The sequence below is a fragment of the Australozyma saopauloensis genome, chromosome 1, assembly GCF_035610405.1.
Source record: "Australozyma saopauloensis chromosome 1, complete sequence".
NCBI lineage: Eukaryota > Fungi > Ascomycota > Pichiomycetes > Serinales > Metschnikowiaceae > Australozyma > Australozyma saopauloensis.
Genome location: NC_086131.1, coordinates 1,564,418 through 1,587,257, shown reverse-complemented (window position 1 = coordinate 1,587,257; position 22,840 = coordinate 1,564,418). Strand labels below are relative to the sequence as shown.

The 22,840-nt window shown below is 44.5% G+C and overlaps 11 protein-coding genes across 11 annotated transcripts; 6 read left to right on the top strand and 5 right to left on the bottom strand.

The window, feature by feature from the left end:
* Nucleotides 1-220: 220 nt before the first annotated feature.
* On the top strand, nt 221-838 carry PUMCH_000711 (uncharacterized protein; the record flags this gene model as incomplete). The annotated part of the gene is made up of 1 exon (XM_063019786.1): nt 221-838. One exon carries the CDS (start codon nt 221-223, stop codon nt 836-838), a length of 618 nt encoding a protein of 205 aa, XP_062875856.1.
* A 650-nt stretch (nt 839-1,488) lies between these two features.
* PUMCH_000710 (uncharacterized protein) lies at nt 1,489-2,913 on the top strand (the record flags this gene model as incomplete). Its single annotated transcript, XM_063019785.1, has 1 exon — nt 1,489-2,913. One exon carries the CDS (start codon nt 1,489-1,491, stop codon nt 2,911-2,913), a length of 1,425 nt encoding a protein of 474 aa, XP_062875855.1.
* Nucleotides 2,914-3,134: 221 nt separating this feature from the next.
* PUMCH_000709 (uncharacterized protein) lies at nt 3,135-3,800 on the bottom strand (the record flags this gene model as incomplete). Its single annotated transcript, XM_063019784.1, has 1 exon — nt 3,135-3,800. One exon carries the CDS (start codon nt 3,798-3,800, stop codon nt 3,135-3,137), a length of 666 nt encoding a protein of 221 aa, XP_062875854.1.
* Nucleotides 3,801-4,800: 1,000 nt separating this feature from the next.
* On the top strand, nt 4,801-6,510 carry PUMCH_000708 (uncharacterized protein; the record flags this gene model as incomplete). Its single annotated transcript, XM_063019783.1, has 1 exon — nt 4,801-6,510. One exon carries the CDS (start codon nt 4,801-4,803, stop codon nt 6,508-6,510), a length of 1,710 nt encoding a protein of 569 aa, XP_062875853.1.
* A 183-nt stretch (nt 6,511-6,693) lies between these two features.
* PUMCH_000707 (uncharacterized protein) lies at nt 6,694-7,860 on the bottom strand (the record flags this gene model as incomplete). The annotated part of the gene is made up of 2 exons (XM_063019782.1): nt 6,694-7,591; nt 7,850-7,860. 2 exons carry the CDS (start codon nt 7,858-7,860, stop codon nt 6,694-6,696), a joined length of 909 nt encoding a protein of 302 aa, XP_062875852.1.
* A 2,494-nt stretch (nt 7,861-10,354) lies between these two features.
* On the top strand, nt 10,355-14,092 carry PUMCH_000706 (uncharacterized protein; the record flags this gene model as incomplete). Its single annotated transcript, XM_063019781.1, has 1 exon — nt 10,355-14,092. The coding sequence occupies one exon, from the start codon at nt 10,355-10,357 to the stop codon at nt 14,090-14,092; it is 3,738 nt and encodes a 1,245-aa protein (XP_062875851.1).
* A 127-nt stretch (nt 14,093-14,219) lies between these two features.
* On the bottom strand, nt 14,220-16,529 carry PUMCH_000705 (uncharacterized protein; the record flags this gene model as incomplete). The annotated part of the gene is made up of 1 exon (XM_063019780.1): nt 14,220-16,529. One exon carries the CDS (start codon nt 16,527-16,529, stop codon nt 14,220-14,222), a length of 2,310 nt encoding a protein of 769 aa, XP_062875850.1.
* Nucleotides 16,530-18,285: 1,756 nt separating this feature from the next.
* PUMCH_000704 (uncharacterized protein) lies at nt 18,286-18,735 on the top strand (the record flags this gene model as incomplete). The annotated part of the gene is made up of 1 exon (XM_063019779.1): nt 18,286-18,735. One exon carries the CDS (start codon nt 18,286-18,288, stop codon nt 18,733-18,735), a length of 450 nt encoding a protein of 149 aa, XP_062875849.1.
* A 214-nt stretch (nt 18,736-18,949) lies between these two features.
* Nucleotides 18,950-20,341, bottom strand: PUMCH_000703 (uncharacterized protein; the record flags this gene model as incomplete). Its single annotated transcript, XM_063019778.1, has 1 exon — nt 18,950-20,341. One exon carries the CDS (start codon nt 20,339-20,341, stop codon nt 18,950-18,952), a length of 1,392 nt encoding a protein of 463 aa, XP_062875848.1.
* An 897-nt stretch (nt 20,342-21,238) lies between these two features.
* On the top strand, nt 21,239-21,439 carry PUMCH_000702 (uncharacterized protein; the record flags this gene model as incomplete). Its single annotated transcript, XM_063019777.1, has 1 exon — nt 21,239-21,439. The coding sequence occupies one exon, from the start codon at nt 21,239-21,241 to the stop codon at nt 21,437-21,439; it is 201 nt and encodes a 66-aa protein (XP_062875847.1).
* Nucleotides 21,440-22,161: 722 nt separating this feature from the next.
* PUMCH_000701 (uncharacterized protein) lies at nt 22,162-22,524 on the bottom strand (the record flags this gene model as incomplete). Its single annotated transcript, XM_063019776.1, has 1 exon — nt 22,162-22,524. One exon carries the CDS (start codon nt 22,522-22,524, stop codon nt 22,162-22,164), a length of 363 nt encoding a protein of 120 aa, XP_062875846.1.
* Between the last annotated feature and the right edge of the window lie 316 nt (nt 22,525-22,840).

Below are 22,840 nucleotides of genomic sequence, written 5' to 3'. Positions count from 1 at the left end.
TTAAGCCAATCACTTCGCCCAAAACATCCACAACCACTCAAAAAAAATACTAAAAATCCAAACTGACCGTTACTAAAATCTAGCGCCTAAAAAAATTCACCAACTTCTCCTTCTCCGTACCGTCGGCCCGAAAGTGGATCGTATTGAGCCCCGCACTACCCACTCGCCCAATCATCAACCCTCACCTCTCAAAATTTATCCACCCCTACCTACTCCAACAATGGCTTCCCGTATCTTTGCCCGTTCCATGGCCTCTGCTGCCAAATCTGTCAAGCCCCCAATTCAGTTGTTCGGTGTAGATGGCACTTACGCTAACGCCCTCTACCTGGCCTCCGTCAAGGACTCTTCAGTCGGTGCTTCTTTCGAGGGTTTGACCAAGATCTCCAACTTGATCAAGGAGGACGAGAAGGTCAACGAGTTTTTGACCAACCCAGCTTTGTCCAAGGCTGACCGTAAGACCGTCATTGACACTCTTGCCTCTGGCTTGAAGTTGGACTCCACCGTGACCAACTTCTTGTTCGTATTGAGCGAGAACAACCGTTTGGGTGAGTTCAACGGAATCTACAAGAACTTCGGCTTGTTGTTCGATGCCCACCAAGGTGTTGTGGACGCCACCATTACTTCTGCCAAGCCATTGGACTCCAAGATCTTGAAGAGATTGCAGACTGCTATCCAGAAGTCCAGCTTTGTGGGCGACAACAAGACCTTGAAGATCTCCAACACCGTCAACCCAGACCTTTTGGGTGGCTTGGTTGTTGAGGTTGGTGACAAGACTGTTGACTTGTCTGTCAGTGCTCGTATGGCCAAGTTGAACCTGGTCTTGAGCGAGGCCGTTTAGAGTGGGGTTGAGATACTACCGCCTGGGATGTATATTAAACAAACAAAATAAGAATTGAGTGTTTACGCGCAATAGAATATTCGATGAGAATGCTGGAGGCTGAGATGTAGTGGTCGTTGCATGTTAGTGCAGATGTAGTGCTTTAAGAGATTTAAGTGATCCTAGAAAAAAGATGTGAGGGCACAATAGACTTTGCGAATTTAAAACAACCCGCGATAATCAAATTGAAAATTCCTCCGGTCGCTAGTAGCTCAAGAACCTCTCGTTCAATTATATTGCGTTCTATGCAAACATAGAATACGGTTTGGCGTGATAATTCCATAATCCAACTTATCTCCATGAAATTAACTTCAATCACATTTTTTCTCATTTTTTTGACATCATAATTTCCTGTCCGTAATCTCAAAATCACAAATTATGTATTTTTGTCTGCCCATAATTCATAACTTACTACCACTAGTACTACTACTATTACTACTAGCACTACTACTACTAAAAGAGTCTTCATTACTGAACACAACAGCAATTATCACGACAACAATCAATAGATAGTTTACTTTATTGGTGCTCATAACTTGGCTTGGAATATAAATACTCCTTGATCCTCCTTTCCTTTTCTTTGAAAGTTCATCTTAGCCACGGATAAGAGAATGGCCTCGCCTCTCCGGCTAGCCCGTTACATCGTCACGGCGCTTGCGCTCGTGGTCAATTTCGTTGTCTACTTCTACCCAGACCTTTTCAATGCAGCTGGGCAGTGTCAATGGCACAATACTGCCGTTCAATGGAAATACCCCGTCTTTGAGAAATTGGCTCCAGCAGACCAAAGCTGGGTGCAGACGCTTCTTCTTAATTTACCATTCTTGCAATCTTCAGTTCTGGAGAACGATGGAGTGAAAGATATTCATATGCTCGCGTTTGGTGACCCCCAGATCAATGGAAATTGGGCAATCACTCCGTACGTGAAAAGACTTGACAATTTCGGAAACGATCACTATTTGGGCCACATCTATAGTACCATGAAGCGCCGTTTGCGTCCTAGTCATGTGGCAGTGATGGGCGACCAATTCTCTTCCCAATGGATTCCTGATTCAGAGTTCTACAATAGAACGCTCCGCTTCGTAGAGCGTCTTTTCCCCCGTAGTCCACAACACAAACAAACTGTGCTTGACACGTGGAGAAAGCATGAGGATTATGAGTGGTGGAATTGGCTGCAGAAAGAAGAGGCTCTTTCCGATACTGAGAGGTACGAATCAAGGGTCTACAACGACGTATGGGACTGGTACAACCAAGAAGACGCGACGCCTAACACTGAAGATCCTCTTTTTATGAATTTGACTGGTAATCACGACATTGGCTATAGCGGCGATGCTACTTGGCAACACATGGCACGTTTCCACCTTCTATTCGGCCAGAATAACTACGTCTTGAATTACAACCGCGGCAAACCTACCGAGTGGCGCCTTGTGGTTCTAGACTCTCTAACACTCGAGGGACCAGCGCTTCAAGAAGAGTTCCGCTCTTATACGTGGTCCTTCTTGGAGAATTTGAAAAAGTCAAACGAAGATTTCCATGGATCCACCATTCTTATGACACACATTCCGTTCTTCAAACGGGAAGGCTTATGCGCAGATGGCCCAGAACATATTTACTATGTGGATCATGCAACTGAACCATACAAAAATGGCCTTCTCCGTTCCCATAACCATTTGCTCAATGAGACATCCCAGACCGTTTTAGATATTATTTTCCCCAATGCAGACAAAGAGGGCCTCATCTTGACGGGTCACGACCATGTTGGGTGTGATTCGTGGTACAGTTTCGTTGACAACCATTGGGTGGCAGACAAGAAGAAGCAACCAAGCGGTCGTAAACATATACATGAAGTGGTGGTTCGTGCCATGATGGGAGACTTTGGCGGACAAACTGGCTTGGTCACAGGCCATTTCGACAACTCTTCATCCTCGTGGAATTTCTCCTTCACTTATTGCTCCTTTACCATCCAACATTTATGGTGGGCATCAAAGCTCTTGCTTCTAGTTGCGTTGCTCATGAATTCTGCGGCAGTCGTGTTTTAGACCGATCAACACAGACAAAGGTTCTGAGCTTCTATAGTACGACTCCATCTCTGAGATTGCGCCCAATTGGACAAAAAAAGGATCATCACAGTCAAAATTACACTAAAACTAAATCTAGATGTTCATTCCACAGCTCTCTAAGCTTGGCTGATCAGTGTAAAATCATGAATGATGTGCAAGAGAAAAATAAAAGCCAATATTATGTAAAAGCAAAAATAGATTTACTTCTTCTCTTCGCGAAGATCTTCTACATCCTTCAAGGCGCTGGTGACACTGACCTCTGGACTGATCTGAATCTTCTTAATCTTGAGTTTGCCATCCTCGAAGACCCAGTGAGACCGTTTGATTCCAGCTGGTGCCTTTTTGGCTCCCAAAAGCGTGATCAAGGTTTTCTTGGGATCGGATAAAAGATGATACTTCAACCCCTGCTTGGTCACAAAGTTGAGTTGTGCTTTGGTGGAGTCTGACGACAAACCAAACACCTGAGTGTCAAGTTTTTGGAAGTCTGCGTAGTTTCTTTGAAATCCACATGCTTGTCTCGTACAGCCGGGAGTAGACGCTCTAGGATAAGCAAAAATGACCAAATACTTGCTTTCAGCAGCAACCTTCTTCAAATAGACAGGTTCATCTTTTTCATCGACCAAAAGAATGTCAGGGATTTCATCGCCCACTTCTAATTCTTTTTTTTGGTTTTTCGATTGAGGCTTCTCGTCCAGTTCCTCCTCTTTTGCCTGTTCGGATTCCGATTCATCTTTAGATGCCGTTTTCTTCGTCAGCTTTGCCTTTTTAGGAGCTTTTTTTGTGACTTTGGATTTCTCGACCTTTGGTTTGTGCTCTGCAGGTGCCTCAGCGGCAGCTCTTCTTGTGGATCGACGCAATTCCGGCATTGCTTCGTTTGATTTAAGTAGTAGTGGAATGTGTGGGGTACATCCTTGGAGAAATTAGATAAAGGAGGAAGTGTCCCGGAAAAATTGGTCGAAATATTGTGGATTCAGATTTGCTTTGAAACTATCTGAATGCCTTCACGTTTCCTATTTCCTAATTCCTTCACAATTTTTAGATTTGCTGCATCGTTTTGAACAGGGATATTCCAGAGGTCAGAATTTTGTTAAAATTATAAAGATTGGGAGAAAATCATTCAAGAAACTTAAGATAATTCGATTGGACCTACTATTGTTGTATTTGCACTTCGGAATCTGGCAAGACCTTTGGTTGGAAAATCATTTGCTCGAAAGAAGTGTCACTTTCCGTACTTTGAGCTCGTGGCGCCTCATCCAAGTCCTTCTGAGAATTGATTTTATAGAATGAAGCACCTTATTCTAAGGTTTTATAAGTTTTGGTGGCATGGAAGCTTCCTCTGGATTTCACTCACATTCCAGCCAGAAAGGTAAGACTTAAAAGGGTCAAATTTGTATCAACATCAGAATACACTCATACAAAATCAACAGAATTTCCGAGTCTCGAGGAGACCATCATAGCGGTAATGAGTCTAGAGTGGTAGCTCATTAGACCCTGCGACAGACTGAGCAACAAACGAACAAAGCCAGTTATGATATGATCTTTTTTCTACATACGTGGACACTATGACTACTATATTAAATAAAATTTTCTCCATTCGCATTCTTCCCGAATTCACTTTCACACAATCTAGGTCTTTCTCTCAAATCTCAATATTATGAAATCTTTCCTAAAGCCAACGAAACCTACACAAATTTTCCAAGACCATCTATTTTTCGCATCCCATCTCTAATAATTTCACATCTATTATCTTTTCAAATATGAACACTTTCCTCTTTCGATCTAGAAGCCACATTCTTCTTTATCTTCCCCACAGTCTTCAGCCGTACCCTTCGATCTTCCCAGATTCTTCCCCCATTGACCATTGCAATGCGGAAATTGCTTCGGAAGATCGACCGTTCTCTGTCTTTTTCGCACGAATCAAAACCCGCGGTACAAAGAAGGCTGAGTCTTCCTCTGTGCGTCGAAACGTCACTTCTTTATTCTTGTGAACGGAATGGCCAGGAACAGGTACAAAATGGGCCAAATGGAGCCAATGGCATTCCGCAGAACGGTTTGGACTCAAATTATGACGTTGATGGTGCCTCGATACGATCTGTAGCCCTTTCGGAGTCAGATACTCTCGCACTAGCCGAACCTCGGCATTTCGAACTCCAGCACGCATACCAAGATAATTATACCGCATATTTGCCTTTTTTGCTTCGACGCTTACGTGTAGAGCAAGGATTAGCGGCTTCAAACGATATCGCTGTAGTAAATGCGGAAGTCAGTGAAGACTCGGAAGAACTGAAGAATGATGACCTGGACGAGGAGAAAACAGTAGCTTCGGAGGTAGAAGACGTCAGTTATATAATGGGACGGCCTATGACTACCTACAATGCCAAGAGATCGCTTGTGGTTGTGTCAGAATTCATCAAGGGTGTGACATATGTGTTTCCCTGCGCTGAATCGTATGATCTTTTTAAGGAACTCAAGCTGGGCAAGCAAAAGCTGCGGCGAAAGAACTCTGTGATTGTCTATGATAATAATCACAACATTTCTCGTGTTACCGGTGCAAATCCTGAGTCTTTGCCTGTTGACGGTTCTTCTGACACAGTGGTGGATCGTAGACAGCATATTGTGCCAGTGGAGAACAAGATCAAGGGGGCTGGACTTCCTCTTTTCAAAATAACTGTACCTTACATGTCGACATTTCGCCGAAAGGCTCCTTTCATGGTTTTTCGTAAATACAAAGAAATACCTGAGAAACCTGAACTCGGCCCTGGCGCAGAATCGGACGATAGCTTCGAAACGTACAGTTATTGTCATATACACACAAAGATGGTCCAATCATGTAAAAGATACGCTTTCCTGTTCACTCCAGAAGGTTGTGAGCCTTTTACTGTTTTTGCCTTTCAGAACAACAATCGACCCTTTACAGATTTCAACTACAAAGACACTCGTTTCCGGGTTCTTGGAACACTGCTCCTGTTAGCTTACGCGGCTGCTTACAATCCAGAACTCAAGCTTTTTATCTTGGATGAAGGGCAGGCGCTGTTGGCTGACGACACTGTAGAGAAAGAGTCCCGCCCGGACATTTTCACGAGGGTTAGACTGGGATCCTTGAGCCACTCGACTTCGCGTAACGGTGCTGAGATACTTGTGCCCCCTGAGTTTCCTTCTCAACGTACATCGCTACCAGTCAATCCTGTTCCTAGAAGTGACAACCCTATTATTCTAGACAATGAGAGCCACTCAAGAGCCAGTGGCCAGACTTTTATTCCAAACAACTCTCCACCCTTCTCAAGATTTGTCGACTCCCTCGTCTACCAAAAATCAGCTCTGTTTCTTCCAAAGAGGTATTCTGAGGAAGGTAAGGTCGAGGTGTATCAAGACCCAGATCTGCTTGGACTGGTGGATCCTTTGACCACATATGCTGTGGATACAGATTCCTTGGTGATCACAACAATTTTATTGGCTCTACGAGAAGCCAATATTCGAATGGCGAAACGACAGCATAATTTAAGCAGTCGTATTTCTGTCTTTAATTCATACCCTTCTCTGGGCGGTAGTCTTTTCTTCGGAGCTGCTATGATGTGAGAATTAGTATCAGGTATACTGAGCAATCCGAAGACCTCAGAGAGACCAATTTGTTTAGAAATGGCTATCTTGTGTGCATTTGAAGAATCATTTGAACAACACCGCTTGGCCCCTTATCCATTTTTTATAATTCATGTCTACAATTAGAAAGTATCTCTTCTTCGTTAATTATCCATGTTATACTCATCTGCTAGGGGAACGGGAGCGAGGTCTGTCACTTGGCGAGTCTGCACGAGGGTAACGGCCTCTATCGTACTCAGCATCTTCATTTCTGGTTACAGGTGCACTGCTAGACGATTCTTGCACCAGGTCAGCCGGCGCGCCAGAACCTCTTGATTCTGGAATGTGAGAGTCGTGCTCAGATCTCTCCAATCTGTCTTCTCTATCTCCTCTATCTCCTCTATTATCTCTATCATTTCTGTCATTTCTGTGCTCTCTATCTCTGTCACCTCTACCTCCTCTATCTCTACGATCCCCACGATATTCTCTGTCGCCGTAATCTCCACGCTCTGACTGATATCTATCTCTGGGCTCGCGGCTTCTGTAGTCATCGTACAGTCCCCGATAGCTGTAGCTATCATAATCGCGAGGATATGGCATTGGGGCGCCCATGTATGCACCAGGAGGAGCACCATATTGCATGTAAGGACGATCTCTTCCACCGCCGTCTCTTCCTCCATACGATGGGTATGTGTGGTAAGGCTCGGGGCCATATCCGTCTTGATCGTATCCATAGCCATACGAGCCTCTGCCGCCACGGCCAGAATCGTAGCCACGACCAGAATCATAACCAGGGCCACCATATCCATTATATCCATACCCACCACTACGCCCATATGGGGCGTCTCTGCCACCTCCACGTTCATAACCTCCACGGTAATTACGAGCTCTATTCTTTCTCAGCATAGGGTCCAGGCGGGCCATTTGAACGGTCAAGCCATTTTCGATGCTGAATGGAAGGGTTTTACCGTCAAGTTCGAGAGCTTTTTCACAGTCTTCTACGTTCTTATACTCTACAAACGCATATTTTTGAGCGTCTTCTCTAGCGGGCGGAATATCAAGACGAACAAGATCACCATACCTGGAGTTAGTCACAGTAAATATAAAGAAATATAGACACGATTTAACACAGGATCATCCCTTTCTTCGATTTATCAATTATTTATCAAGAAACACTTCGAATCTTGAGTACAATTGCAAGAATGATCTCCTCTTGTAAAAACACCTATTCGAGAACTGAAACCAGTAACGTAAATAGCTGAAAAAAAGCAGCAATGCGATTTCGAAAATCCTCCATGTATGCAACTCTGAAACAGTCCTCAAAACATTATCTACATACGGATTTTGCATCCAATTGGCCTCTCGTACCAAAGTCCAGGCGAAATGTGAAACGACTTGGGGCTTGATGTATAAGACAGGGTGGAAACTTGTTGTCTTGGAGGTGAGGGAATTGATTGTGCGAATTTTCATTGGTTCTTTGGGAGAAATGAGTGCTCGGTTCTTTTGTGTAAGAATCGATGGTAGGAATGTACTGGATTAATTGCTTGAGCAGGCAAAATGGGTATCATTGCAATGCTTGTGGAGCGTAGAATACAATGGGATGAATTTCGTGGTCTAAATCGGGCTCTTTGGGTGGTCAAGGGAGAGTGAAGGGAAGGCGAGTGCTGGACAGCACTATAGGCCACTTTCAGGGCCATGCGGTGCGGAAAAATCAAACATACTTTTCGAACTCGGGAGCCAAATCGGCAGCCTTTGTATCCCGCGTGAAGCCGGTCACGTAAAGGGTACTTTTGGGCATTTTAAAAGGGAATAGTGCTTTAACTAGTCCGATTGGAGAACAGGTAGTGTGAAGGATCACGAGAGTCGTCACGTGAGTAAGATGAGATAAAGCATGTTTAAGCGGCATCACGTGACATGCCCAACAACCTAATTTGCGTCTCACATTTGCAGCCAAAAAGTGCTTGACTCTCAGTCATGCGGATCTTTTTTTTTGAGTCAGGTCATATAAAGCGGACAATGCGGCACTGTATATAGAGCGGCCAGGGCTCATGATTCACCACCTTTATTTGCACTACTGAGAACCTAATCAGGACGTTTTGTGCAACCAGTGTGAATGTAGTCTCAACAGGGCACACAATGGTTTAGAAATTGAAATAAGATCATGTTGTAAACAGACAGATCGAAATGATTGGCCCTTCCTGTAAATGTGTACAATCACTAAGTCGTGCTGGAACTCCAAAAATCCATGATCACAAATCGAAATTTAGATTGCAAGCTTTCACTAATTGCGGTTTCTTCGAAAATGATGGGCCTGGGCCTCGGTTCCAACAGACTAAGTGGCTAGGTCTTTGGGGTGGACCCGAGGTGTGGGTGTATTGGGTAAATTTAGGTTACGTTCTGCCCAACATCCTCCGGCAGCCATGGTATGTCCAGTATTATCTAGTTCTGTCTTTTATTCGGCATACTCACACAGTTTGCGAGTGTACGAGGCTTGCTCAGAACTGTAAGGTTTTTATTGAATGGGTATACGATCAATGTAGAGTATAAGTAGGAACATGAGAAGGCGCGATGGAAGGATCGGGGTGCTTTACAGAACGATAGAATTTTGCATCAATAACGTTGCATAAATTTTCTTGTATGTTTAATTAATCAATCGTAGTCCTCTGGTCTACAAGAACAGAAGTAGGGTCCCATATAACCACGTCAAATATGCAAATGAATATCTAAAAGATCAACAAGCAATGTTTACATAGAATTGCGAAACGATCGTCACTTATTCATCAACATCGGCTTATCAGGGCAGCCAAGTATCACACCCTTGAGTATATTTCCAAAACCCAAATGGAAAGACGCCTGGTTTCGAAGAACAAATAAAAATTGTACGAAGAAACTTCACTACCGCTCATTGCCTTGGCAAAATTCGCCATTACATTCGAGTAAGCCATTGCGGCCACCTGGCGCCTCTGTATTATTTTGAGAAGTTCCCAAACGGTGACATCGCACTACGCTCGCACAATTTAGGCCCAAAAAGCAGATCGGAGTATCAGTGTTGACACCTGAAAAGAATTTGAATCTTCCAGAATAAGAAATTAACACCGGTTGGGTGTCAGCTCCGGAGTTATCGTCGCCCTAACCGGCCCAACTCTTCTCTCGGAAGCCAGGGCACGCAACCCAAATACGGTCATTGCGCGCAAAACTCCATAAAAATTTTTTTTTAACTCCTAGAAATATTAAATTTTTTTCGCCTCCGATTCCGATCTGTTGAGAAGACATGTGCAACCTGCATAGACGCAAAATGGTTTTTGGGAAAAAAGCTCCCCATATTCTGTGCAGGCACAAACCCCCCTCTTAGTACCACCTCAGCCCAAATAATGAACCACTGTATCTAATTCTTTTACAACGCTCCTAAATCATCTCCAACTCGAAATTCAAGTGTTACCGGTGTATTGTGCTAGCTTCGACGTGACACGTGTTCTTTTCCGCTTTAAAATAGCCTGAATTTCCGTGATATCTGGCTCGATCAAGTGTTTTGAACAACCATAGGAGAAACGACGCTCAGAATCACTTTTTTCGTCAGAACAACTCGTTGGATTTGAACTCTCCGACTATTAGTCACTGTGAATTTCTTTTTTCTGAGATTTGTGACTGTTTTTCTGACGGATCTACATTTAAAGAGGCAATAGACTTACACATTGCAAACAGCGGAAAACTTCTGGTCTCAGGTCGGAAACCATAGCGTTTTTGCGAATATTTGTTATCCTTGATTCCCAAGATTTGTTTTTTCTTTCTCTGACCCGAGTATCTGATTGTCTAATCTTAATTATACCCCACCTCAAACTTGAAAATGGATGAACCTATTCCCGCAGATAAAGACTACTTGGTCGAGTTTCTTGACCCTCGCGTATACGACTCTTCGGGTGCAAGAACGCCCGTGTCTACCCCTAATGGAACCGGCTTTGCAACTACTTGTCGTGGCTGCAGCACCGGCAACTATTCTCAATGTAATAACTGTGCTGGAAGTACGCTAGGTGGCTCTTTTCACAATGAGATGTTTCTGCGCGTAAAGGAGGAAATCAATCAGGCAGATCTCATTTCCGATGACATTCTGCACTTTGGTCCTGTGCTGGACCTTCCCTTGGATGCGCCAGTCGATGGGGTTGACCCATTTCTTCGCTTTGACGATAATTCTGATTACTTGTACACTCATCAGCCTGATATGGACGTTTCCGAGAGTGGAAGTCCCAGCGAAACTATGATAACTAGAGCTACTAGCACGAACAGCTTAAGCTTTGCACTTGGTGGTCTCAGTAGTGAGGGCCACCGTCCAATGGTCAAGACCGAGTCTGGCGATCTAGATGTTTTCACCGGCGGCCTGTCATGTAACACTCTGCCACTGTCTATCTTGGATGACCATGAAGAAACACGAAAAGAGCTTGCCAAAGTCAAGTTCGGCAATCCAAACATGAATCCATGCCCACCCACCATTGACGTCATGGATGCCTCGTCTGTCCTCGACTTCCTGCCAGAAACAATGGCCAAGATGCAATACCAGCTAGAAGTTCTCGATCTTCCTCTGCATTCCAGAGTTGAGACACAGATTAAACTCAAGTTCAAGTTCAGCCCAGCACCCAGAGAATTACTTTTGCATGTTCCCCAAGACCTCATTTCGAAAAATAAGTTTTGTTTGGCCGATCCTGTGGAGACACTTTCAGATACCTTGAGAAGCAATATGTTATTCATGGACACCTATGTCATGACCTCTGATTTGCTGCAATCTTGTAGAGTGTGTTCCAGATGTATCAAAAGAGAACAGAAGCGTGCGCTGAGACTGAAAGGTAGCGAGAACAATAATGATGAAGAACAAGTTGTCAAACAGTCGGCATCCTCCACGCGTATCTCTGCCTTGGCAAACAACGCTTGTGTGGCAAACCCATGGGATAACGAGCAAATGGTCAAAAAGGCCATTATTTACAATTGTAAAGAAATTGTCAGTTTCCTGCCTCCAAGTGGTCTACCAGATGACCAGTCCAAATTGTTGAACTTTTCTGCTAGACTTATCTGCTACTGTAGACATCACAAAGAGGCTAAGGGCTTCAAGCTTTTAGTCGTTGTTCGTGATTACTTGGGCAATATTAAGGGTAAATGTGTCTCGGGTCCAATAATGATTATGGACCGCAAGAAGACCCTGTCTGCCTCGAGCAGATCTGGTGTCCCAACTCAGAATGGAACCATAGGGTCCATGACTCCTGGCGCTCGTCCCGCAAGCTCAAATGGTGCAACTCCTGCTTCTCAGCGTCCCTTGGGTATGTGTACTGATGCACCTCTCAATCCGTCCGACTTGACCAGCTTGCATCCTTTGTCACCAAACTCCATTGATGATCTGACGTCAGATCTGGCGGCACGTGGACTTAAGCGTAAGAAGATGAGCTACGACGATCTGTATAACTCATTCTCGCCAGTGAGCAATTCCGATACTAATGCATCTGTGCATGCTGCTTCAATTGGTGGAAATCTCTCAGGATATAATATGAACGGTAAAGGCGGTGTTCTGCACATCGCCCCCTCGACCCTTCCCAGAGTTCACCTGCAACAACAGCTTCTGTCTCAACTGCAACTTCTGCCTAACGATACCTCACCATGCATCCAGAAGATTATACCCGCACAGGGACCTTGTCGTGGTGGTATCGAAGTGACTCTTTTGGGATACAACTTCCGCCCTGGTCTTATTGTCAAGTTTGGTGCTAAGAACGCCTTGGCCACACATTGCTGGTCTGAGTCAACGATAGTGACATACTTGCCACCTTCCGCACATGCTGGTCAAGTGTTGGTTAGTTTTGAGAATGAAGTTATTGATCAAGCAGCAATTGCGCAAAACCAGCATACGGTTTTTACTTACACAGATGACACCGATCGTCAACTCATTGAGCTAGCTCTTCAGATTGTTGGCTTGAAGATGAACGGTAAGTTGGAGGATGCAAAGAACATTGCCAAAAGAATTGTCGGGCTGGATAAGAACACCGATGGTTCAAATCAAGGCCTGCCTCAACAAGCAAATGGAGGTAGTCACAACGCAAGTCCAATGGACCAACAAGAACACCAAATGTGGTACGACAATGCTCACCGTGCAGTTCAGACGCTAACCCGCTCAGATCTCTCAACTGAGGAGATTTTGATCAACTTCATGTCCCTCGTTGACTTGCCAAATTGTCCAATTATCATCCCTAACTGGAACTTGGCCAATCTGCAAGGACAAACCTTGGCTCATCTTGCATGTCTCAAAAATTACTCGAAGTTAGTGAGATTTTTGATAAGCCATGGCACAAAACTTAATGTGAAGGATAACCTTGGCCTCACCCCATTCTTTATGGCGCTGACCGGTGGATACAGAAGTTTGATGGAATTATTGCTCGCCTACAGACCAACTTGGAACCTCAAATTGTCAAATGACAAGTACTTGAAGGACTATTGTGACATGAACGTGTTAGATATCTTCGAAAGACTTGAAGCAGGCGATAACGGAGGTGCTGGCGCTCGTTCCGCTTCGAGTGCTGCTGCTGCTGACAGACGCAACAGTGGATCTCAACACCAATACTCTTCTTCAAATGGTTCACAGCGCCGTCGGAAGTCGAGTTCCGTCGACGAACCACTCAACCGTTCGCTCAGTCTTGATTCTTTGAACTCTATCAATATGAACAGCTATGGACGTCATGTTTCACGGATGATTACTGAATCTGTCAGTGAGGAGAAAGGCGGCGACTCGTTCATGGCTCATAATGAGAGTGCTGTTGATGATTACGACTCTGGAATCCATTCAGGCCCCGCTCAATTGAACTCTGCGTCGTCTTTCGGAAACGAGTCTGACTTTGCTGACTCAGAACTAGACTCAGATGATGACTTGTACATACACCACTCAGAGTCTGACTACGAAGATTACGACTACGAAGATGATATTGACACCAGCGATGATGGCGAAGAGAGCGCTGAGCGTGCTCAAAATCCGGAGTTTAAGAATTTGACGGATGCGCAAGGCTTGGCTACTCTGAGCGCGGAGGATAGCGACATCACTGACGGTTCTCCCCGTTCCAAACTCAAGAAAAGAGGGTTCTGGAACAAAATGAAGCGTACAATCTTCTCATTAGCGCCAGACGAGACGACAAACTTGCCATCCTACGACGATTTGTTCCCCGGTGGTAGTGGAGAGATGAGACCAAAGCTGGAAATGGAGCGGGCTCTTAATCAAGCATCTTCGGCTCAAGAATTGAGTGCTTCGCCTTCTAGCCAAATGGCAATGAAGGTCGATGACGACGCAGGAATCGCTCTGGATCTGTCAGAGGACATAGCGCTTTCCTACATCAACCGCCCTCGCACTACAGTGCGTAATGACAAAATGTTGCTCTTCTTCTGGATCCCGGTCTTAATTCTTATCAGCAGTCTTTTCATCTATGTTTCCATTACTGGATATAAAGTTCAAGTCATTGAACACTTCAAAGAGAAAGCAAGAAACACCTTGGGTAATGTCATGGTTGGAAATGAGCGTCTCGCGCGTGTTTTCCGCAAAAACCAAATTGGGCAGCTAATATAATGCAATGTTTATTATGAATGTGATTTAATTATTTATGAGTTCAAGTCTGTAAGGCCGCATGCCCTCTTTTACAATGATACATCCTTCCATTAATAAATACTTCGTGATAAATAAGGTTACACAGAATCTAAAAAGAAGACCAGCTCCAGTTGGCAGGAACTGATCCCACAACAGTGTCTTTGCTATTCTCGTCTGGGCTCGTAACAAAGCTATCTTGTCTGTGCTCCAGCGCAGTCGCTCTATAAGCTCCGGGCTCATTTTGGCTGCTCGAGTTGGATAGGTTCTGGGCGCTCGCATTCTGGCGGGGATCTCCCAATCTTTCTTGCCCATCATGAGTTCCGTATTCGCGTTTTGCAAACTCGCGATACTCTGCAATACAGCGAGCGCATACGCGAGACAATGTACCTCTACCGCCAGTGGTAAATTGTGCCAAATGATTGATGTACAAGTAATGCAGAGTGTGCTCTTTACAGAAGATTCCTCCACACTTTCTGCAATGATGGCGGCGCTCGAAAAAGTTGAATTTCTTTTTGCATGATAAGATCCCACACTCAGCAACAGATTCATCTTTGAGCCAGTGGTGACGGGTTGGTGGCGCATTGACGATGTGCAGATGATACTGAACGTAGCGTGCGCCTTTGTTGTGAATATTGGCATTATGACTAAGAGGAAATGGCCCAGTGCTGCTTGAAGATGTCTTTGGTGCGCTGCCATTTGGAATTCTGTAAGTGGAATAGTCATTATCAGTTGTACCATTGTTTCCTGTCTGTGACGATGCCAGGTCATTGCTTCGTATCAGGACATTGCTAGAGTTGTTAGCGGTGGTAGCTACTGAAATTGGGGCTGACGACGGTGAATGATGGGGGTGTGCTCCATGATATGCGCCAATACGAGGATCGTGAGAAAACAAGTATGTGTCTCCATTTGTTGCATCATCATCATCTACAGCGGTTTCAGTCTTCCGGAGAACGGCTGGTATATACATTGGGCTTCTGAATCCGTTGATTTGCTGGAGCTTTTTGAGTGGGAGCGCACGGTTGGGAATGTTAGGTGCGTTCATTGAGCTTTTTTCACTCATGTTGTTGTTTGTGCGTCCCACATATAATTCTGTCAGTGGGTTAGGCGCCCGCAAATTTTGATTCGCATGAGATGATGCTTGGTTTCGTTTTGGCGAAGTAGAATTTGCTTGGACGTCAAAGCTGTCCTGAAGACGGGTCATGTTGAGCTTCAACTCAGGCTTTTCACGGCCATTGTTCAATTGATCATTAATGCGCTGGTTCTCAGAGAGGGGTAGATTCACAAAAGGTTGAAGCTGTTCTGGAATTGTGGAGGCAGGAGCGTTGTCGGGGAAAAGGACACGGCCGGAAGGCTCTGTGGCGCTGACTGGACTCGAAATTTCATTTGTTGAAATTGGAGACTTTACCAGCGGCTCGCGTTCCGGACGGTTACTGAAGCGCCCTTGCCGGGTCAAACTAGAAAATTGCGAGAGGTCCACCTCTGCTGGGAGATAAGGTTTAGAAACTCGGTCTGAAGCAGCCTTAGATGATTCGTGAGATACTTTGGTGCCAGAGTTTGCTGCCGATTCAGGGTGTGCAGCAGTCATGGTTAACATATTTGAGGCAGAGGCCGAGACAGAGTTGCGGGAAGTATTGTTGGTATTAGGTGAGTTAAGCAGCTTGCTGCTGATGCGCAGTGTGCTTGCAACACGGTGCGTCGAGCCATTGGCTTCCTCTTCCTCCTCGGGCCTAATTATTGGAGCTAGTGAAAGAGACAACTTTTTTAGGGCGTTGAGAGTTAACTTCTGCTGCTGAAGAATAGTTTCTTCCTTGTATATGTCATCGTCGGAAGCGCCAGCATCCGCAGCAGGATGTGTACTGGGGCGCCGCTCATTCAAATTCAGCGAGTTCTTGGAGGCGACTTTCCCTTCGGCATCAAAAGGTAGTCTTTGACCAATGGCTACGTTGTCGTCGGAACGAGGATTCGTCACCAGCAGCAAAACAGGGGCCTGGATGTACGACTGGAAGTTCTTGATGCCTTGCTGCAGGAGATTAGATGTGTTCCGCTCCAATGCCGGTTTTGGAGTGGTGTATTGATGTTTAAGCGACTTAAGCGATACAGACGATAACACTGACTGGAACAGTAGGGTGCGCGACCTCTGGTAATCTTTTTTCTTGAACTGCAAATCCGAAGAGCTTTCCAATTTATCGTTGAGCGGCGACAGCGGGCGCGATTGGGAGGCTTCGGTATTGGTATCCGGATGGGGCATCGTTTCGCCGCCCTGTTGACCTATCAGGGCAGCCGGATTGGCCATTTCTACAGACTCGTATATCGTATTTTGTTTCCGTATCTCATTATCGCCATTTGCTGACTGTGGCGGCTCTACTTCTCCCCCTTTTAGGGTCGTCTCTTGATGGTGCACCGACGTACCGGGATGCATGGTGCTGAAGTGAATAAATTAAGGAGTCTGGCCAATTATAGGATGGGCCAATGAAATTGATAGGAACGAGCTAGCAGATGAATGTGTGTAGCAGCGTTGAGGTTGGTGCTATAGTTTTGGGCCGGGTTTCCGTTCGAAGTTGCTCAAAAACGGCCAATTTGCGTCGGAGGAAGAAAGCGCTGGTATGAGTTCAGACACAGGGCTCAGAACTCACTTCAGATCTGTGAATAGCAGGGTGCTTTTGACTCCGAGGTGCCTATTTGTGTGTGTGGTATGCGCGATATCATCTGAAAGGTGGAGATGAGTGGAACGGCACCCGTGCCTCCGCCAACGAAACGAAAGGAGGTCAGAAACGTACGAGAAATTGCTGGAAAAATGGAATTTTTTGGTAAAACAGAATTACGATTTATTCTTCTGCTTGATTTTTGCAATTTGGCTGTAGTGGCCTTGTCGTGTCCTGATGAATGACCATGTAAGAGCATACTAACGGTTGTTCGGCGATTTGGAGCATGAACCAATAAGGGATGAGGATGGCGTGTTTTGGGGTGATTTGGATGGACTCCGTTAAGCATTTTTCCTTCTCATTGTAATTTCACAAGTTCTGGTGCCGTGATTGGGATGAGTATCATCAGGCTGGCTATTGGCTGCAATTGGCTGCAAATCAGACCAGGAGCTATTGCAACACTGGTGAAATGTAGTTGACGACGTCAAAACTCGCCTTTTCGTAATTAATACATTGAGACTTTAAAGAAAGATTTGGCCTGGTCGTCAAATCTATATATTTTCTTGCTCTGCAGAACGAGTCCTTCAACTTCGGTCAAATCACTGTTCTCTTCCCACATCTAGGATCTACAAAAAAAACATGGATGCTATAGAAGGATTATCAGTTCGAGCACCAGGTTCTGTAAAATTTACGTTGAATTCATTGGTTTTGGCAATTGATTACTGGTTCGCCAATGCTAATATTACCCCTAAAACAATTCTCCCCACCTTTCCAAAAACTAGATTGATATTCCGCCAAATTCGAATGATTTCTACAATAATTATATTCCACAATTCTCTACATAATTTCTCCTTTTGCTCTTAAAAACCCACCTCCGAATACTAAACTCTACCCCCATATCTATCACGTGATCTTTCCCCGGGTTTTCAAATGCGATTCTTTTCATTGGCCCGAACCCCAGCTGTTAGCACCACCACCTTCTTTGCCAACGGTCCGTTTTTGAAACAAAACTCTCATAAAATGCTTTCTCGTGTTGGTATCAGACGTATGTATCTTTTTTTCGCGTGAAGAACGGCTTGTTTTCGTGGTTTGAGCTCCGGGACCTGGTTTTGAGGATTCCAGCTTCAAGCGCCCTGAAAAGATCTAAATGTGAAAATAATCAGAACGAGTGTGATAAGAATCGCTATGTGTGTTTGTCATCTCATTCTGTGGCAAGGATCTACTACTTTCATGGCTGTTTACATGTCATCATCAACCCCGATTAGCCGAGGATGACCATTTCGGGCTTAATAGACCTGAAAAGCCTGAAAATACTCTTGAAATAGTAAAAAATGAAAAAAGAGCCTTTTTTGTTTTTGTTAGAAGAACCGCTATATCCAGAGACTGGTTTCTTTTACCCATGTCCCTTCTTGGATAGTCCGACAAAACAATACCAGTCCCAAAGAATTATGGACTTCCTTCTGAATACGCTGAATTACTTCTCATTACTTTGTACTAACCTCAGCTCTTGCTCGTGTCTCTAGACTCCCTGTGATGGCTAGCAGATTCACCTCCACCGTCAAAGCTTCTCACCAAGAAGAGGAGGAACTTCTCAAGCAACAACGTTCTAGACGTCCTGTCCTGCCTCATCTTACCATCTACCAGCCTCAGCTCACAGCTATTTTGTCCTCTTTCCACAGAATCACTGGTGTGGCTATGGGAGGTGCTTTCTATGCGCTTACAATTTCCTACGCTGCCACCTCTCTTTTAAGCATTCCATTTGACTCTGCTGCCATTGTTTCCACTGTTGCTGCTCTTCCTGTTGCTGTTAAGGTTCTTGGAAAGGCTGCTATGGCTTATCCTTTCGTGTTCCACGCTGCCAACGGTGTCAGACATCTTATCTGGGACTTTGGTAAGGAATTGACCATTCCTGGTGTGTACAGAACTGGTTACGCTGTTTTGGCCGCTACTGCCGTTGTTGGCTCTTACTTCTTGTTGTGGTAAATTATAAGCTAGGGTAACTATATATAAGAATGATGTTTATTGGAATTTTGTAGATTTCTCGTGGTGTTCTGGAGGCGCATTGATGTCCTCGGAAAAAGTCTTAGTTCTCCGTCATATTTTCACATCGCTTTATTCGAATAACTTTATGAAACGCCCATATGCAGTGCTGGTGTTCCAGATTTTACAGTTCCCAATTAATCAAATCATAAGTCGTTTATTTTTCTCCAAAGATATTGTCTGCATCAAAACATAGGCATGGTGTGTCTCCACTGCAAAACCCACACCCCATTTTTTTTCTTCCCTGAGCTGTCGCTTGCTTCAAGATGGGTGCAAACTCCAACTCAGAATCGTCAATGCTCTTCAACTTGTCGAAGATATCATTCTCCACCGTCTCCACTCCAATGACGTCATGCTCTTCAAACAAGTCTATGTCTAGAGGACGAAGTAGACTTGGCGTGAACGTTGCAGGTTTTGAGACGGCTGCTAAAAGATTGGCATCAGAATTTATATCCAAATCTGATATTAGCGGCTCGGCACCGAGGGTAGTTATGTCTGAGCTTGGATGTGGTATTGATCTACTGCTAGCGCTGTGTTTTGAAGGCGCACGAGCGCAAGACTTATCCTGATGTAGCTTTCGAAGTTGTAAGTAGTGCTCGATTTGCAGCCTCACCGGGTTGCGGGATCCTGTTCCCTCGTCAATGTACTTTTTAGTGACACTGTGTATAATGTTACTTTGAGTCGTCAGGTGGGCAAGGAACTTATCTAGATCCCTCACATTGCTAATATGGTCCAACTGGTCTGGTGACCGCAGTGAGCTTGTTTTTTTTTCGTCGCTGTTATTTATGGAATTGAGCGCGTCGGCTGTAATCATTCCACTTTGCACAAAGCGAAACTCTTTAATTTGGTTCAGAAGCGTCTCTATGTAGTTCTGAATGAGCTCCTGTTCTTTAAGTTTGGCCAAGTATGCTTCTTGTAACGCAGTTACCTGCTTAGACGCTGGTTTTATTGTAGTATCCATAGAAGTTGACTTTGCTAGTAGTTCATCAACACCAGGGGTATTGGTACCATTGTAGCTAGAAATTGTAGCTCTACTAGTATTGACCGAAGTGTTAGAATAGCTTGGGCTCATGGCCACCGATCCCGGCGAACCTGCACCGGTTGAAGAAGGCAGCGAAATGATGTCGGGGACCTGTCCATTCTTTGGACCTTTGAAGCGTTTCTTAGCCAATCCACAGTGGTCTTCCACAGCTAGTGCTGCCGCTGATGCGGCTGCTGGGGGCGTACTGCTTACTGGCTTTCGTCCTGGTCTTGGTCTGGCGGGCAATACCCATTTACGCAGAACGTTGATATTCGAGCCCGGGTCATCTGAAAAAAACGCTGACGCGGATGTCTGAGGGTCATACTGTGGGTTGAACGAGGATTTGTGTATACTGGTGACGCCGGAAGGCTTTGGTTTAATAGCAACAGCTGGCTGAATCTTAGCATACTTTGTGAGTATTGGCAGCGCCGCCACTAAACCGTCCCCACGGTGATTTGTACCAGCAGTAGCTTTTGATGTTGACAGCAGCATCGCCGTCAGTTTAAGTTGGTTGTGCGTAGCAGACATTGTTGCACATCTGACTTGACTAAAGGTAAAAGTTCAGAGAGTCAACAGGGTTTTTCTAAAACCTCTAAGGAGAGAACTATTTTTGTGGAGGTTCTTGACTGTTTCAATGATATATCTGGGATAAATTACAGTAAATCAGGCTTCTTAGCTGGGTGGTATGGTAGACTGAAAAACTCCAAGAAATCAAGTTGGAAGACGTATTTTCGATCGTCAAAAGGTGAAAATAGGGTAAATAAACACCAAAGATAAATATCAGATGGTCAAACCTCACGTAGATTTCAAGTTTAGCTGGATCTATAATGAGATCGTATATCGTATCTTGAACTTTAGAGTCCGAAATAAGCAATATCACGAGCCCTGGGTTGATTTCGGGGTACAGGACAGTATTATAAATATCTCAGGATTTCCGTTAGGCAGATTTTGTATTTTGGGCAACTTATGTGTCCTTCTGAGTGAAGAAACCTGGGGTAGAGCTAGAGACATCTTGATTCTATCCGAACATTCCCGTGGTGTACGGGTGTGGTGCTTAAGGCCGGGTATATTGAAAAAGACAAGAAAAAGAGCGAGAACACGCTAAGTCCGGGGCCATGAGAGACTCTCCGGGACAAAGCATTGGATTTTGTCGATAAAGATTTTGCAGTTACACTAGGCAATTTTACTCAAATAATTTCTCATGGATGTGACCGAACATCCGAAGATGAGAGACTGGGGGAGCTACATTGATTCTGATGTGCTTGTCTGCAGTACGCGCCTATCTGATGTTTAATGTTTTGAGATTCACTCTAGTTAATAACAGTCCGTAGTATACCATACAAAAGGCGATTCAGGCTTTACTCCCCTTTGGCCCAAAAGAAACATCTTTCCAAGTGCTCATAACCCATAATTTATATAAGCGACATGTCAGCTTCCCAGATGGCACAACTCAACGAACAATTTGCCATTCTACAAGCTAATTTGGCGGAGTTTGATGGTCTCATTAAGGATGTCTCGGTGCAATATCAATCACTCCAGGACCTAGCGATCATGCATGGATCGATGTTTATGGCCAGCCAGACTGTGTTTGGGAACAATTACAACATGGAAGAGGAACGGCCATGAATAATGAGGTTAGAATCATTGAACATGTCAATGTAAAGGTTGTGTAAACATCACGCTGAATTGTATGTGATTATCCCTGTTGAACCAGTGCTTTGCTTCATTATGTAATGACTACAGCAGATCATGTGAAGTGAGAGACTCTTCTCTGAAGGGTTGGAAATCAATTCATAACTGTGGCCATTATGCGTATGATCTTATTGTCAGATTTTATGACTCTCAGAATTTTCGCATCTGTGAAAGTAGCTATGTTGCAAATCACTTAAAAGTCAGAAGCGACCCAGATCTTTTTAAAATGGCTCCGATTAGTTACAAAAGCCACATAACAATCGTTCATCGCGAAGTATCTAGTGACGCATCAGAACGAGACACCTGGAGATCAATCATCAACACTCGGTAACGTAAAGATCATACTGTGATCGAGAGTTATTCTCATCTATCGTTTTGAACTTCAATTGACTATCTATATACATACATTGGTGTATCGAAAGAACATCTACAGCGGCCATTAAGAAGTGCGTCATCAGTGGGCAGCAAGAATATCTCCAGCGATTTACTCCAATAATTCTTAGTCAATGAACCTGATTCCCATGAACATCGTATCTTTCCTTCCTGCTCATGTTTCGCCCCAGTTGTCCTGTTTTATCTGTCTTTTCTGTCTTTTCTGTGTGTTGGTTCTCTGGTCTGTTCGGAACCACTCTGTCACTTCTCCAGTCCGCTAGTTCTTAGCTCTTCTCCTCGCTCTTCTTCTCCATCTGAGCCTTTAAACGATCCAAGTAAATCTGTCGCTTCAACTTCTTATCGGCAATCAAGATATCTCTCTCATCATCTAGATACTTCAACTTCTGATACTCAGCCACACATCCAAGAGACCGATCGTTGGCTTCCTTGCACATTTTGATTCCCTCGACTGGATTGTCGTACAGGTTTGAACACTCGATGTATGCTCTGATCAAAGCGTCACACTTCTGGAACGCCTTTTTTCTCCATCTCTCAAACACAACCTGTTCCTCCTTGGGCGTAAGCACCCACAGAGGAAGTGTAGGGTGGGTTGGGAGCTCTGCTCCATCATATGGTTTCTTACTCATCTTGTCTACACTACTTCACTATTGATCAAGGTGAACTAATTCGAAGTTGGTGGGTTATACGTTAGTAAGGCGTAGAGTGGTGCGATGGTAGTATGGAGAAATGTAAAAAGAGAAGAAAAGGGCACATAACCGGGAGAAGACGGGATATAAATGGTGGGGATTATTCCTATAGAAATGTGCTTTTTTTAAAATTATTATTTTCTCTCTTTTATTCGTCGAATCCGCATTGCCTCTTTGATTTATAAAATACATCGAAGTGCTTCTTCCTGCATCTCCACATACTTTAGATACTACTATCAGAAACAATAACATACAA